The sequence below is a fragment of the Rattus norvegicus genome, chromosome 9 (genome assembly GCF_036323735.1).
Source record: "Rattus norvegicus strain BN/NHsdMcwi chromosome 9, GRCr8, whole genome shotgun sequence".
Lineage (NCBI taxonomy): Eukaryota > Metazoa > Chordata > Mammalia > Rodentia > Muridae > Rattus > Rattus norvegicus.
In genome coordinates, this window is record NC_086027.1 from 95,054,617 (window position 1) to 95,071,659 (window position 17,043).

General features: G+C 41.3%; 1 protein-coding gene across 7 annotated transcripts in view; it reads left to right on the forward strand.

The window, feature by feature from the left end:
• Dis3l2 (DIS3-like 3'-5' exoribonuclease 2) overlaps window positions 1-17,043 on the forward strand; it is a 382,468-nt gene that overhangs the window by 252,561 nt on the left and 112,864 nt on the right. For all 7 annotated transcript variants that reach the window (XM_039083980.2, XM_063267518.1, NM_001109007.2 and 4 more), the window contains one exon: window positions 1,912-1,991. In XM_039083980.2, coding sequence (XP_038939908.1) covers window positions 1,912-1,991 — 80 coding nt within the window. The remainder of the gene's footprint in view (window positions 1-1,911; window positions 1,992-17,043) is intronic.

The following is a 17,043-nucleotide window of genomic DNA, read 5'->3' on the forward strand; positions in this document are numbered from 1 at the left end:
TATGTTGTGCCCTTATTTCCATTAAATACTAAAAAGTCTGTTATGTCTTTCTTTATTTCTTCCTTGATGAAGTTTTCATTGAGTAGATCATTGTTCAGTTTCCATGTGTATTTGGAAATTATAATTACATTATTTTCTCCCTTTCATTTCCTCCCTCCATCCCCTCCCATATACCTCACCCCTCACATGGCATCTGGCACTTGGTGTGCACACACACACACACACACACACACACACACACACACACACACACACACTTCATGGCCTCCTTTCTTGAATTGTCATTGTTGTTGTTCTTGGCGGTGATGGTGGTTGAGGCGTGTGTATTTCTAAATACATAAATACAAACTACTATCCATATAATTTCACTTGTATGTATGTATATGTTTTTAAGGCTGACCTTAAACATACTGGATAACCAATTGTTGTGCTCTTCCTGGAGAGGATAGTTTCTCCTCTCTCAGACTTACTTAGTTGCTGATAGCTCTTTGTTTCCGGTTAAGGCCCTGGGGGCTTTCACCATCCACATTAGAGTGGCTTTTGCTGTTAATCTCATTTAGGTCATGTTTAAGAAGCATGCTGGAGAAGCATGCTGGTGAGTTCCTTCTTTGACATTTCTAGATGACCCTGTCTCACACCAAACTGCTGATTCTGCTGGGTATTAAACTCTTCCCACACCTTCCCTGAGCCTAAGGTGCAGGAGTTGTGTTACAGATGTAGCTGTTGGAACTGTACTCTACAATTCTGCATTTTAACTGATTATGGTTTCTATAATGATATCCATCCAACAAAGAGCAGTTTCCTTGAGGAAGGATAAGAAATACACTTACCCATGGCTAAATGGATGCATTTTTCAAATGTAGTTAGGGATTATGCTAGTTTAGGAGATCCTGACTTCACTATCCCTAGGTAGTTAGGTTTCTAACACCAGGCATGATTTCTCTCTTGTAAGTGGGCCTTATGCTCAGTTAGAGAGCTCTTGAGTACTTACCATCAAGCTATGCTTGTCACCACTGCACCCTTGGGTTATCCCGCCATGATGTTCATTGTTGTTTATCAGCATCATAGCTGAGTAGGACTGTTGGTTGCTTCTCTCCTTTGGAAACTTGCATAATGCTTTCTGGTACAATGAGAGCTAGTCCCCTGAGGAGGTTTTCCAGTCAGATCCAACTCAGGTTCTCTTAGTCCTGTGTCTGAAGTACGTAGTGTCTTCAGCTTGCTGTAGTGTACATGTAGAAGTCATAGGACAATTTTCATGAGTGGATCCTCCCTTCCACCTTGTTGAAGTAGGGCCTCTTGTTTTGTTTCTGTCATACTGTACACCCTAGGCCAGTATGAGTAAGTATGACCCATGAGCTTCTGGGCAGTTCTTTTATCTCCACTTCCCATGTTGCCATAGGAGTGCTGGCGTTATAGATGTGTGCACCACATTCAACCTTTTATGTGGGTTCTGAGTGAGGTGGTTGGCTATCCCAGGGACACAAACTGTGATCTGGTCTGTTTCTGGATAGAATTATATTATGCTTAGCTAGGTTAACTATATGGCCCCATTTTTTAATAACCTATTCCTGGGTCCTGTCCCTATCTCAGATGCCATGTAACATTCTTTGGCATACTCTGTTTACTGGATGAAAAAGGGTTCAGGAAATTATCTATAGCTGATCCTTGGAGGACCTGCTCCTGTATATCCCGTGGACAGGGAGGCCAAAGATAAAATCTCCCTGCTGTCTGCAGACATCTGTTTTCTCTGGAGGCAAGGAGAAGTTGGGGTCAAGCACGGAGAGGAAGAGAATAGTGATCACATCTCTGTCTCTCCCAGCCTCACACATCTCTCTCCTCATGTGCAAACTGTTCTTTAACATTCTGTGACAGTGGATTATTTGTGCTAATTCTGTTTTCCATCTTTCCTAGAAAAGACTGTATCTTCACCATTGACCCATCAACTGCTCGAGACCTTGATGACGCCCTCTCCTGCAGGCAGCTCACTGACGGTAGGTAGGCTAGACATTCCTCTGCTGCAGTAGGCAACCTACACATGCACATGCTATATACAGGCTTGCTTGTGCTGTTTTAGTGGCCTAATGGGCAAGGATGAGGTTGCTTCATTCCTGAAATTAGCTATACAAGCTAAAAGTTGAGTCCCCCTGGAGGCTCTGGTGTGGGAGAAGATGAGAAATGTTCTCTCACTAGCTATCTGTGGGTCTTAGAGGAGGTAGCCATGATAGCACAGAGCTACTTCTAGGCCTTGGCCCTCCTGTTAGCTTGGGTATGAGGAATTGTAGGAAGACCCCTATGGGCTCTACCCAAGAGAGACTGATGTTTCCTTCAAGCTCATCATGGAGGGGGCTCTCTCAAGACATGCTGTACAGTAGGGCGGCAGCAGGTACTACTTCCTGACACATGGTTGTCTAGATCTGACCTGCAGAATGCAGAAGCCTCTCTATTCCCTCTAGCTCTTTGTCTATTAAAAAGATTGTAAGGGCTAAAGAGATGGTTCAGTGGTTAAGAGCACTGACTGCTCTTCCTAGAGGTCCTGAATTCAACTCCCAGCAACCACATGGTGGCTCACAATCATCTGTAATGAGATATGATGCCCTCTTTTGGTGTGTCTGAAGACAATGACAGTGTACTAACATACATAAGATAAATCTTTTTTTAAAAAAAGTTGTGAATGGATGACTGTTAAGGGCCTTTGAAAAGTCAGGGTCACAGTCATGGACAATTGTAGTAGAAAGAATAGCAGCAGCTGATTGTCAGAGGACCTGTGGATGGTGTGAGGAGAAAAAAAATCCTCTCAGTTTCCTCCATCCCCACAGATACATTTTCTAGGTGTGTGTGGCTCTTTTCTTAAGGGGTGCCTTGGTTACTACTGTGACATTAATTATTCTGGAAGATTACTTTAGACTAACATGGCTCTAATGATTTACCAGTGAGGTATACACATCTTTTTATTTTAGTCTGGCACAGAGCATTAATGGCCCACCTTCAAAGTATTCAGCCCTCATCTTCCTCTGGTACAAGCCTCTGCATTTCCTTCTCTGTTGCAATAAATAGTGAAGATTAGCAGACATAAACTAAGAGACAGAACATGCTGCCTAAAACTGCTTAGCTTCTTTTAGTAGATGCTCTCTCCACCCCCAACCACTCCCCCCAAATAATCCTGTGAATAAGACTCATGTGTGCTGGGCAACCCTCCACACAGTGCTCTCAGTATATGTTTCCATAATCTCAAATTAGAGCAGCCTATTTACAAGAGCAGACTTTGGCCTAACGCCTTACATTCTGAGCAAGTCTGTTCTCTCTGCAGATCCTACTCTCCAAAACACCAAAATGAGCAGTGTCCCAGGCAGAGGCCTGGTGATGCTGGGCCTTCCTTCCCTGGGAGTTTCAGCTCCTTTCTGTTAGTGGTTGAGAACAGCTGCTCTGTTTATTCTTTCTAGTTTTAAGTTGTTTATGACAGAAGTCTAATACCTGTTTCTCTATCTCTGCTAGCCTCAAACTCATGGATTTGCAGGAGAGCAGGGAGCTAGCATACGACCTTCTCACTCACTCAGCACAGCCACGTTATATCTAGTATGCAAGTGTGTGGACAAAGGTTTCATGGAGAAGATAAGGAAAAAATACCTCAAGGAAAGCAGATTAGCAGCAAATGTTCTTTACTTGTCAGACCATAGAAAACCACATAGACATTGTTCTGTAGGAACTCAGCCACAGCGGGGAAATAAGTTTTCAAAAGACTAAAGGAAAAGGAGAAGTCGGCCAGGAAAATGCCAGAGAAACTCCACAAGTGTAGGCAGGCAGACCTGGACTGGAGATTATGAACAAGGTCTATGAAGGGTGAGGTAACAGAGTTGAGGAGAAAAAGAATGTGTGGAAACAGGTGGCAGAAGGGAAAAGGAAGACAGAGGTGGTTCATCCTGGATGGGGGTGGGGGTAACTATCCATAGGTAGAAATTGGAAAGTCAGGAGGACATGCTGGTTTTGGACAGGTTGCCACATGGAGTTGCCTGTCTCATGATATGCATTTATATGAATCACTGCTAACCTATTTTTAAAGGACAAAAGAACAGATAGATAGATAGATAGATAGATAGATAGATAGATAGATAGATAGATAGATAGATAGATAGAGTAGATGATGTCCTAAAACTATAGCAAGAGAGCCCCAAGGGAGGACAAGTGGCATACCCAGTACAGAGAGTGAGCCTCCTAGAATGGATGGGATCACAGGCCACTTTCCTCTCTGCTCTACTGTCCAAATCTTATAATGTGGTAATAGTAGCTTTATAATGAAAGTAAAATGTTATGAGGTGCCAGAAATCCCAAGCTGCCCAGTAGTCACCATTGCACCAGGGGGTCAGAGCCTTCTATGTGCTTGCATTCCAGAGAGACAGTTGACATCTGTGCATTTGGCGGGGCAGCAGCAAAAGGAAGAAACCAGGGAAGTCTTGGGAAAGGCCGAGGTAGTCAGTCAAGCATTTTTATGGTGGCACTTCCACAGTTGGCCATTGGGACAGCTGGTTCTGCCAGGATCATTTATCCAGGGAGATGAAAAGCAAATGGGCAAGCCCAGTTTGGATTGGAATGGTGTTGGCTAAGTTCAGGTTCCATTAGTTACCAGTTCATGTCAGTTCCTACTTAGAGGAAAATATTTACTGTTTTAAAAAGCAAATAATGTTTTCTGGACATATTTACATAATCTGTGTTTGTTTAAATAAAATACTATATAAAAGGTATGTTTTTCTTTGGTCTCACAGAAATCATCTGAATGGCTATTATGTGAAAAATCACCTCTATGGACAGACAGATCCTTCCAGTGCTCACACTTCCTTTCATATAGTTGCAGGGTATACTCAGGTCTTTCCTATCAGGTGCAAGATACAAACAACCAATTGTGTAAAGTGTTAAAATTAACTGAAAGGAGGAGAAAGTATATCCCCACCTCCCTTCCAAAGCAGAGCTTCTACCATGCCTCTGTTCTGGGATTCTTCCCTTTAGCCCCAAACACACCGAAGGGGAAGGAGCACTCTCCAGCAATGTGGGTTCTTCCACTTTTCTTAAGAAAATATTTAATTAAAAAGTGGTATTGTAATGATATCCCAGAATCTAAAGACAGTAAATCCCAGTTCAGTATTTTATGATTGTAACAGATTGCTTGCAACACACCTCATGGATGACCTCACATTAGTCTGGGAATACCACAGTTGTAAGCTCACCCTCTGGTTTCTTAATAACTCTTGTGGCATTCACTTTATTGAATATCCAGATTGCATTTGAACTTGTTACTTTAAAGGCAACCTGTTCTGTCATAAGACTGTGTGACTCTTAGGAAATCCTCCCCTAAAACAATCAGAAATACTGTTATCTCTCTGAGGTTTTCCATTTGTTAGTCCTGTAAATGCTCCCCAGTGCCCTGCAGCACAAGTACAGTGTCTCACGTGAAAAATCTTTCTAAACAAGAGCTATCACTTTTCTTCTGAATCACAAGATCTCAGCTAAGGAACTGTGAGTCCATTTACCATGTCATAAAGTCTTCCTGCCTCTGTGAGGTCTGGGGTGGATGGCTCCCTGTGGCTTGCAAGTTCTCCTAGAAAAGTCCATTTTTACTGGAAGAATCGGGATCTGGATAATATGCACCCATTCTGCTCAGTCACTGCTTTTTCATAAGTGTCAAAGACCAAACTGTCAGGTGATGAGTCCTTTAGCAAACTGTCAGGCAGGGCCTTTAGCTTCAGTTGTTTCTGGAACCCCACAATTCTACGGCATCTTGTTTTATAATTTGAATTCTCTAATGTTTGCTCTGTCATTGAACATGGCAGGCCTTAGAAGTGAATGAGCAGGAGAGGGGAACAGCCGCTAATGAACTAAGGCTTCTTTTTGGAGTGATGAAAGAGTTCTGGAATCACATGGCTGATAGTTGCAGTTTTGTGAAAAATGTTTTCAGTTTGTGAAAAATGACAGAGAAAAGACGAATGAGTGAAGAATGAATGAATGAATGAATGAATGAATGAATGAATGAATGAATAAGAAAAATAAGTGAAGAAATCTAAATCTACTTATTTTTGGTGCTTTATGGAAATTAGAATTTAGATTTTATCCATGACTAAGCAGGGATCTTAACAGAATATCCACCTGGGTACCTATAGTCACATCCTTTTTGTCTTCTCCTGGTTCCTTTTATCTCTAAACCCAAGTGCCCAGCTACCTACCTGCCCCAACCCATTTGACTCATTGCAAGAAGGGCCTTCCTCCCACCTTGGTAAAAGATGGGGAAATGGATGTCTTTGATCAAGCCTGCGTACCTCCAAAGACTACAGTGTTGCTCTTCTCTCAAGGTATCTCTCTCCTACTGAGGCTTTCTGACTGCCCAGCTGTCTTAATTTATTTTCCGATCACTGTGATAAAATTCCCTGACAAAAGCAACTCAGAGGAGAAAGGGTTTATTTTAGTTTATAGCTCAAGGGCAAAGTGCATCATGGAGGCTATCGGGGCAGCAGGAGCTGAAGGCAGGTGGTCACATCACAACTACAGTCAGGAAACAAAAGGCAATGAGTGTTTGTGCTTAGCTAACCTCCTTTTTTATACAGTTGAGGATGCAAACCCAAAGAATGATACTGTCCACTTAAGTGTGTGTCTTCCCAGCTTAATTAACTTCATCAATACTGTTCCTTCAAAGGCTTGTCCAGAGACTAAATAATCCCTCATGGTATCTGGAGGTTGTCTACTTGGGTCTTAAGATAGAACTATTCCCAATCTTCTGAGAAACTGATAAATTGATTTCCAGAGTGGTTGTACAAGTTTGCAGCTCCCACCAGCTCTACAACCTCACTAGCATGTGCTGTCCTGTGAGGTTTTTTATCTTAGCCATTCTGATGGGTATAAGGTAGAATCTCAGAGTTGTTTTGATTTCTATTTTCCTGATAACTAAAGATTTTGAACATTTCTTTAGGTGCTTCTTGGTTATTTGAGATTCCTCTGTTGAGAATTCTCTGTTTTGCTACGTACCTCATTTTTAATTGGGTTATCTTGATTGTTGGTGTCTGTCTTGAGTTCTTTATATATTTTGAATATTAGCCTTGTCAGATGTAGGCTTAGGAAAGATCTTTTCCAAATCTGTAGGCTGTAATTTTATCCTATTGATGGTGTCCTTTGACTTACAGAAGCTTTGAGGTTTCATGAGGTCCCATTTATTAACTCTTGTCCTTAGTGCTTGAGCCATTAGAGTTCTGTTCAGGAAATTGTCTCCTGTACCAATGAGTTCAAAGCTATTCCCTATTTTCTCTTCTATTAGATTTAGTGTATCTGGCTTTATTTTTTCTATTTTTTATTGTTTATTTTATTTATTTACATTTCAAATGTTATCCCCCTTCCCTGTTTCCCCTCCACAAACCCCCTATCCCCTCCTCCCTCCTCCCTGCTTCTATGAGGGTACTCCTCAAGCCTCCAGAGGACCAAGGGGCTCCCCTCCCAGTGATGCCAGATAAGGCATTCCTGTGCTACATATCCAGCTGGAGCCATGGGTACCCCCTATGTACTCTTAGGTTGGTGGTTTAGTCCCTGGGAGCTTTGTGGGGTTTGGTTGGTTGATATTATTATTCTTCCTATGGGGTTGCAAACCCCTTCAGCTCCTTCAGTCCTGGCCCTAACTTCTCCATTGGGGTCCACACACTCAGTCCAACATTTGTCTGTGTACATCTGTGTCTGTATTGGTCCAGCTCTAGCAGAGCCTCTTAGGGGCTAGCTATATGGGGCTCCTGTCAGTAAGCACTTCTTGGCATCAGCAATGGTGTTTGGATTTGGTGTCGGCAGATGGAATGGATCCCTAGGTGGGACAGTCTCTGGATGGCCTTTCCTTCAGTTTCTGCTCTACTCTTTGTCCCTGCATTTCCTTTTGACAGGAGGAATTTTAGATTAATATCTTTGAGTTGGGTGGGTGGACCCATCCCTTAACTGGGGGCCATACCTATCCACTGGACATGGTCTCTACAGGTTCTATCTCCCCTTTGTTGGGTATTTTGACTGAAGTCCTCCCTGTTGGGTCCTGGGAACCTCTTCAGTCCTTGGCATCTGGGACTTTCTAGTGACTACCCCCTGTGTCCCTCCCCAATGCTACACATCTACTTTCAAATTCCTGACCCTTAACTTCTCCCCAATTTCCTCCCATATCGGAACTGGCTCCCCTTCTTCCTCCCCTTCCTCTTTCCCTCCAGATGTCTCTCTCCCTCAACTTCCCAGAGATTATTCTCTTTCCCCTACTGAGTACTACTGTAGGATCTTCACTTTGTTATGATCTTCTTTCTTCTTAAGTTTCATATGGTCTGTGAGTTGTCTTGTGCCTCTTTTTGGCTAATATCCACTTATCTATGATTACATACCATGTGTCTTCTTTTGTGACTGGGTTACCTCACTCAAGATGATATTTTCAAGTTCTATCCATTTGCCTGTGAATTTCATGAAGTCCTTTAATAGTTTAATAGTTAAGTAGTACTCCATTGTGTAAATTACCACATTTTCTATATCCATTCCTCTGTTAAAGGACATCAGGGTTCCTTCCAGCTTCTGGCTATTATAAATAATGCTGCTATGACCATAGTAGAGCATGTTTCTTGTTGTATGTTGGAGCATCTTTTGGTTATATGCCCAGGAATGGTATAGCTGGGTCCTCAGGTAGTGCAATGACCAATTTTCTGAGGAACCTCCAGGCTGATTTCCAGAGTGGTTGTACCAGCTTGCAATCCCACCAACAATGGAGGAGTGTTCCTCTTTCAACACATCCTTGCCAGCATCTGTCGTCACCTGAGTTTCTTATCTTAACCATTCTGACTGATGTGAAGTGGAATCTCAGGGTTATTTTGATTTGAATTTCCCTGATGTCGAAGGATGTTGAACATTTCTTTAGGTACTTCTCAGCCGTTCAATATTCCTCAGTTAAGAATTCTTTGTTTAACTCTGTTGCCCCTTTTTTAATAGGGTTATTTGATTCTCTGGAAACTTCTAACTTCTAACTTCTTGAGTTCTTTGTATATTTTGAGAATTCTCCCTCGGTCAGATGTAGGGTTTCCCAATCTGTGGATTGCCATTTTGTCCCTTTTGACAGTGTCCTTTGCCTTACAGAAGCTTTTCAATTTTGTGAGATTCCATTTGTCAATTCTTGATCTTAGAGCATAAGCCATTGGTGTTTTGTTCAGGAAAATTTCCCCTGTACTAATGTGTTCAAGGTCCTTTCCCACTTTCTCTTCTACTAGATTCATTGTATCTGGTTTTATGTGGAAGTCCTTGATCTACTTGGACTTGAACTTTATACAAGGAGCTAAGAATGGGTAAATTTGCATTGTTCTACATGCTGACCGCCAGTTGAACCTGCACCATTAGTTGAAAATGCTATCTTTTTTCCACTGGATGGTTTTGGCTCCTTTGTCAAAGATCAAGTGACCATGGGTGTAAGCATTCATTTCTGGGTCTTGAATTCTATTGCAGGGATCTACCTGTCTGTCTCTGTACCAATATTATGTGGTTTTATATCACTATTCCTCTGTATTATAACTTGAGGTCAGGGATGGTGATTCCCCCAGAAGTTCTTTTAATGTTGAGAATGTTTTTTGATATTCTGGGTTTTTTGTTATTCCAGATAAATTTGAGAATTGTTCTTTCTATCTGTGAAGAATTGAGTTGGAATTTTGATGGGGATTGCATTGAGTCTGTAGATTGCTTTAGGTAAGATGGCCATTTTCACTATGTTAATCCTGCTGAGAATGGGAGATTGTTCTATCTTCTGAAGTCTTCTTCAATTTCTTTCTTCAGAGACTTGAAGTTCTTGTCATACAGATCTTTCACTTCTTGGTTAGAGTCACACTGGGGTATTTTATGTTATTTGTGACTATTGTGAGGGGTATCGTTTCTCTAATTTGTTTCTCAGCCTGTTTATCCTTTGAATAGAGGAAGGCTACTAATTTATTTGAGTTAATTTTATATCCAGCCACTTTGCTGAAGTTTTTTTTATCACCTGTATGGTCTCTCTGGTAGGATTTCTGAAGTTGCTTATGTATACTATCATATCATCTGCAAATAGTGATATCTTGACTTTCTCCACCCCAATTTATATCCTTTTGATCTTTTGTTGTCTAATTACTCTGGCTAGAACTTCAAGTACTATACTGAATAGATAGGGAGAGAGGAGTGGGCATCCTTGTATTGACCCTGATTTTTTTGGGCTTGCTTCAAGTTTCTCTCCATTTAGTTTGATGTTGGCTACTGGTTTGCTGTATATTGCTTTTACTATGTTTAGGTATAGACCTTGAAATCCTATTCTCTCCAAGACTTTTAGCAAGAAAGAGTGTTGTATTTTGTCAAAGGCTTTTTCAGTATCTAATGATATGATCATGTGGGTATTTTTTCTTTGAGTTTGTTTATATAGTGGATTACATTGATGGATTTCCATATATTGAACCATCCCTGAATTCCTGGGACAAAGCCTGCTTTTATCATGGTGAATGATCATTCTGATGTGTTCTTGGATTCAGTTTGCAAGAATTTTATTGAATATTTTTGCATTGATATTCATGATCTAGAGTTCTCTTTGTTGGGTCTGTGTATGACTTAGGTATTAGTTTAACTGTGGTTTCATAAAATGTTTTAGGTAGTGTTCCTTCTGTTTCTATTTTATGATATACTTTGAGAAGTATTGGTATTTGGTCTTCTTTGAAGGTCTGATAGAATTCTGCACTAAACCTATCTGGTCCTTGGGATTTTTTGGTTGGGAGGCTTTTAATGACTGCTTCTATTTCCTTAGGGATTATGGGGCTGTTTAGATGGTTTATCTGATCCTGATTTAATTGTGGTACTTGATATCTGTCTAGAAAATCATCCATTTCATCGAGATTTTCAAGTTTTGTTAAGTATAGGCTTTTGTAGTAAGATCTGTTAATTTTTTAAATTTTTTCAGTTTCTGTTGTTATGTCTCCATTTTCGTTTCTGATTTTGTTAATTTGGATACTGTGTCTGTGTGCTCTGGTTAGTCTGGCTAAGGGTTTATCCATCTTGTTGATTTTCTCAAAGAATCAGTTCCTACTTTTGTTGGTTCTTTGTATAGTTCTTTTTGAGAATTGTTCTTTCAAGATCTGTGAAGAACTGTGGGAGGTAGGGGTTGTTGGGGGTATGACACCAATGGGGGAGATTATCCTCAAAAGAGAAGGGGAAGGTTGGATAGGGGAGGACTTGTATGAGAGGTACTGGGAGGAGAGGAAGGGCTAATATTGAGTTGTAAAGTGAATGAATGAATGAATGAACGAACAAACAAACAAACAAATTCAGGAATTACATTGGCTACCTTTTCTTCTCAGGACTGTTGCTGGGGTCCCTTCAGTAACCATTCCTCCCTCATTTCTGCCCATTATCTTTCCTGTGCTGTACTTAAAAGGACCAGAGCATGTCACTTTTCTTAGAAAATCTGCTTGTGCCTACAGACCAAGTCCTACCAAAGCCCTGTAAGGCTAGTCCTCTACTTACCCTTTCTAACACACACACACACACACACACACACACACACACACACACGAGTGCATATACACTCACACATGCATGTGTACATACTCACATGCCCACACACACAAGCAAGATAAAATTCTGCAGATATCTTTCCTCCAGGCAGAATGAATTATTTTTACTTGATCACAATAGCCTGTTTCCTTCATGTTTCTAACAACAATAAATAAGATTACTTCTGATTTAATGCCCCTTTTTTCTTGTTTCCCAGGGCAGAGTGTTCTTTGGACAGATGTACATCTCAAGTATCATGAACTTTAGAAATCTGAACTGTAAAGCTGTTCAGGGTTGCCAGATCTCACTAGGCAATCTTAAAGTATTGCCCTTCTTTTTGCTGTTGTTTTTTTTTTTACTTGCCTTCTTCATTCTTCTGTCTTTATCCATAAGTTTGTGGTTACTTGTAGGCTTATATCCTGATCTATAAGACTCCTTTACTTTCTACCCTAAACTAAACGTTTCTTTGGAATTGTCTCATCCCCATTTTTTAAGTCCTGTGTAATGTCTTGGTGATATTGACAGGCACACTGAAGTCTCTCTTATGATTGTTCTGTCTCTTTTTCTAGCATGGTGGATTTTGTACACCTCATCCCCAGAGTTTTCTTACGTGAGTCACTGGATGCCCTAAATGCTTTTCTCTCTTCATGCCTATAGCCTTCCCAGAGACCCACAGCATGTCTTTCTTTTTGTGCATCTGTTTCTGCCTGTATCTTTGCCATTTCCAACTAAGGAAGGGCTAACTTAAGTCTATTATAGGCACAGAACTTACCTTACTCCTCATGAATGTCTTGAAGCTTGGTTATATATCATGGTATTTTCCCCCTTGGTAAACATCCCGTGTATACCTGAGAAACACATGTTCTCTTCACTGTTGAGAAGTGTTGACAGTAAAGACAGTGTTTCCGAGTGCTCTTGTGTCCTCACTGCTTTGTGTCATCCATGCCTGTGTTAGCTTGTCTTCACTGTGATAAGTGCCAGAGAGAAACAAAGGTTCACCTGCTCCTACTCTAGAGGCCTCAGTCCAAAGGCAGGAGTGAGAGTGCAGAAAGCAGTCCGTCACCTCTCCTGCAGTGGCTCTTTTATCTCCACTGTCTGCTTTACAGTTGTTATAGATACTCCATGTAACTGTTTGTGTTTGAATTGTATGTTTTTGTCCATCCTTCCTTCTTTTTAAACTATGTTGGATTTATGAGGAAATTGTGGGCAGTCAAGGGTTTGAGTGTCATTCCCCTGCAGCAACATTTCTTTACATGTTAAAGTGAGTTGTTTTGTGTTGTTTTGTTTATTATCCCTCATGCTGTTGGCCAATTAGAGGAGGACCTGGAAGGAGATCCAGGTGCTGAGGCAGATCTTTGGGCAAATTTGAAAGCCTTCGCATTTGATAGCATAATTGTTTATAAAATCTTGTTGATACAAGACTTTCCTTTTGTTTGACTACTTTCACAATATGAAGTGAGCTAAAGTTATCAACATCAAGCAAAACAAAATTTCTTTAGTGTACAGGTGTGTCAAAGGTTTCTCTACTTGTACTTTCCTATAGCTTTTAAGATGTAAATTTGAGACTTAAAATTTAAAAAGAAAAAAAAAAGACGTTCTGGGGGCTGTAGAGTTGGCTCAGAGTAAAGAGTGTGCTGGCCTTCCAGGGACCCAGGCTCAGTTCCCAGCAGCTTTGCCAAGGGGCTTACCCAGGCTTAACTTCAGCTCCAGAAGGGCTGCTTGGAACAGGCTCTGTGCACATCATTTATACATGCCACAGACAGACATGCACATGTGCGCATGATCTTGAAAACAGAGAGTCTTTTTTTTTAAAGATTTATTTATTTATTTCATGTATGTGAGTACACTGTTGCTCTCAGACACACCAGAAGAGGGCATCGGATCCCATTACAGATGGTTGTGAGCCACTATGTGGTTACTGGGAATTGAACTCAGGACCTCTGGAAGAGCAGTCAGTGCTCTTAACCACTGAGCCATCTCTCCAGCCGCCCAGAGAGTCTTTTCTAAAGGATCTTATTTTAAAAAATAGTTACCATAAAAGCTTTTACAAATCATACATATACAAGAAAAAATATAGATGATCTTGGAAATATATTTAAGATAAAAGTACATGTGATACACACACATTTACTTTGCTTATTCTTTGGGGATAATGATGAATGCTTATTCTTACAGTGTACCAGCCTGATAACTCGGCCTTGGCTACATCAAATGGGTTTTAATGCAGTAAGCATTCCTGCATATGAAGACTCACTAAATCATGATCACAAATGGCCAATTCAAGAAAATATAATAATGCTAAACACATTCACCAATAATTTGTTTCAAAATATATAAAACAAAACTTAACAGAAATACAAAGATGAGTTGATTTTTATTGTTATGGGTTAATTTTATATACCTTTCTCAGGAAATTATACTATAAACAGACCAGAAGTTCAGTAAAATTACAGAAAATTTAAGCCACATAGCTACTATCTGTTCTAATAAGGTTATCTAATGCAGCATTTACATCTAGAAAATGCAAAGTATGCTTCTTAAATATAAGATACAGTTATTATTTTCTGCACAAAGTAAAGTGATCTTTAAATCTTTTAAAAATAACTATGAAAGTGGTATTCTGGAAAATAAAATACAAATGGAAAATTTAACCATTAGCTTCGTCCTTTTTAGTTTATGAAGACTTTGCCCTTAGTCCAAGACAAAAAGTCCTTGCAGTGTCACTAAACTGAGACCTGAAACATACTAATGTAAACCTCTCTCATGGTCCAGCCTCCTCTGCTAGGAATTTGGCTAATGTCATCTTAACAATGAATAGCACTATGTCTCAGATCCTAAGACACACTACTCACTAGCGGGGACCCCGGCCACACCGATTGTGTTGTAAGAAGCTGACAGTTCTGCCAGCCTCAGATGACCCTTGTGCCCAACCCTTAGAAGCAAAGGCTTTGCTCTGCTGTCTGACTTCACACGTATTATAATAAATGAATATCTGTCTCATCTTTCTACAGGAAATGGTTGCTTATTTGATAAATATTTAGAAAATCACTAGGAATCCATTTCATGAGTTTATTTTCTGAACACCTTGAATAGGAACTGACTACACAAGAAACTCCTTTAAATTTGATCTCCAAATTCATTTAACAGATTGGAGTCTTGAGATCTTTTGCAAAAGAAGAAATGGAAACCCTAATCCTAGGACATTGTAATTACAAAAATAAGATATGCAGACATATGAAAAATTGCTCACAGAAGGCACAAATGATAAAAAGATAATTTTAAAAATGGAAACAGTTGATACCCTTCTTTGTTTTGTGAGTACTGCAACAACTAAGATAATTGAATTCATTCAATTCAATAACCTGAATTCATTGTCTACTCTGTGATTAGAAATTTAAAGAACATAATTTATCCTGATATATTTTTCAAGCCATTAATTGAGATATAATTTCAAAAGATTACAGCCTCTATCAAAGCAATAGCATCTTGCCAGCTTTCACCTCCCTGTTTAGTAAACTGAGGGTTGCATCAACTGGCAAAGACGACGTAGTTAATGCTCTTACTATATGTTCTTGTGGAGAACTGCGTTCTCCCTTTCATCCCAAAGCTCTGCTGCAGAAAACTGGCTGTAGTCAGGATGCACACACTTTGGGTCTTTTTTTTCCAGTATTGGGGCCACCAGAATACAGACAGTCAGTGGCCTGGACAGTGGCTCAGCATGCCTGGCAGCTCTGTCAAAAGCTGCTGGTGCACGCATTATTGTTCTTCACCACACAGGACATACTTGTAGATACTGATTTAAAAAAATTAAACCATTAAACATCTCAAACATTGGTATTATACAATCAGATGCCTAGGCCATAATTCAATTACTAATTGCAAAAAGTACTTTAAGAAAATTTTATCAGGGTTGAGGGTAGGAGTAGTGTGAGGGGGGTGGGAGGAGAGGAGGCTGTGATTGAGATGTAAGTGAATAATTTAATTAATTAATAGAAAAAAGAAAAATTCATCAATAACAACAAAAATAGATTTGGAAATACGTTTCTTTTTTTTAAATATTTATTTATTTATTTTATGTATGTGAATACACTGTAGCTGTCTTCAGACACACCAGAAGAGGGCATCGGCTCTCTTTACAGATGGTTGTGAGCCACCATGTGGTTGCTGGGAATTGAACTCAGGACCTCTGGAAGAGCAGTCAGTGCTCTTAACCACTGAGCCATCTCTCCAGCCCCCTGGAAATACGTTTCTTATTATACAGTTGCCCAATTAACAGAGATTAAGGTTAGCCATAACTTGATTCCTTCTCTTCTTCCATTCAAAGATCAATCAGATGGAAGGCACAACAGGGGCACTTAGTGTGGTCCTCTAATGCGCCTTGATGAGAGTGATTGTCCCAGCTCGCCTTGGCTGTTTAGTCATCACAGCTTTCTACACAGAGTACCAAATGTGTCCTTCTTTAGGCTTTGGGGTTTCTACTTGTCCTACTTTTCTGAAACTGTACAAGAGCCACTTAACTCTGGAATGTGCCTGCGCTGTCTTGTTTCCCTACAAGTGAGCACGGGGTTGTTTAGAAGCTGCTACTACAAGAGACCACATCACAAAAGGGAAGAGCATTTCTTTAACAGAAGAAACCTTGTTCCTGGTTGCTGCCGCCGCAGAGAGCCCTTGGGCAGCACCCTGCAAGCAAACTTGAGCCTCGGGACCACAGGTAAGACCAACTTGTCTGCTGCAAGAGAGCTGCCTGGTGAGATCGGGACACACAGAGGCAGAGTTCATCTAGGACCGGGCACGTCCTGTGTTTGCCGGAGGTCCCACGCCCGCGGATCCCGGGCCCGCAGCAGCTCTCTGCTCCCAGACCCTGTGGGAAAGAGACCGCACCGCCTGATCAGGTGGGCACTCCTGAGGCTGCAGAGCAGAAGAGACCACCAACACTGCTCACCCCTGCCCACATCCCTGGCCCAAGAGGAAACTGTATAAGGCCTCTGGGCTCCTGTGGGGGAGGGCCCAGGAGCGGCAGGACCCCTGCCTGAGACACCACCAGAACCTGAGGGAAACAGACCGGATAAACAGTTCTCTGCACCCAAATCCCGTGGGAGGGAGAGCTGAACCTTCAGAGAGGCAGACAAGCCTGGGAAACCAGAAGAGACTGCTCTCTGTACATACATCTCGGACGCCAGAGGAAAAAGCCAAAGGCCATCTGGAACCCTGGTGCACTGAAGCTCCCGGAAGGGGCGGCACAGGTCTTCCTGGTTGCTGCTGCTGCAGAGAGCCCTTGGGCAGCACCCCGCGAGCAAACTTGAGCCTCGGGACCACAGGTAAGACCAACTTGTCTGCTGCAAGAAAGCTGCCTGGTGAACTCAAGACACAGGCCCACAGGAACAGCTGAAGACCTGTAGAGAGGAAAAACTACACGCCCGAAAGCAGAACACTCTGTCCCCATAACTGACTGAAAGAGAGGAAAACAGGTCTACAGCACTCCTGACACACAGGCTTATAGGACAGTCT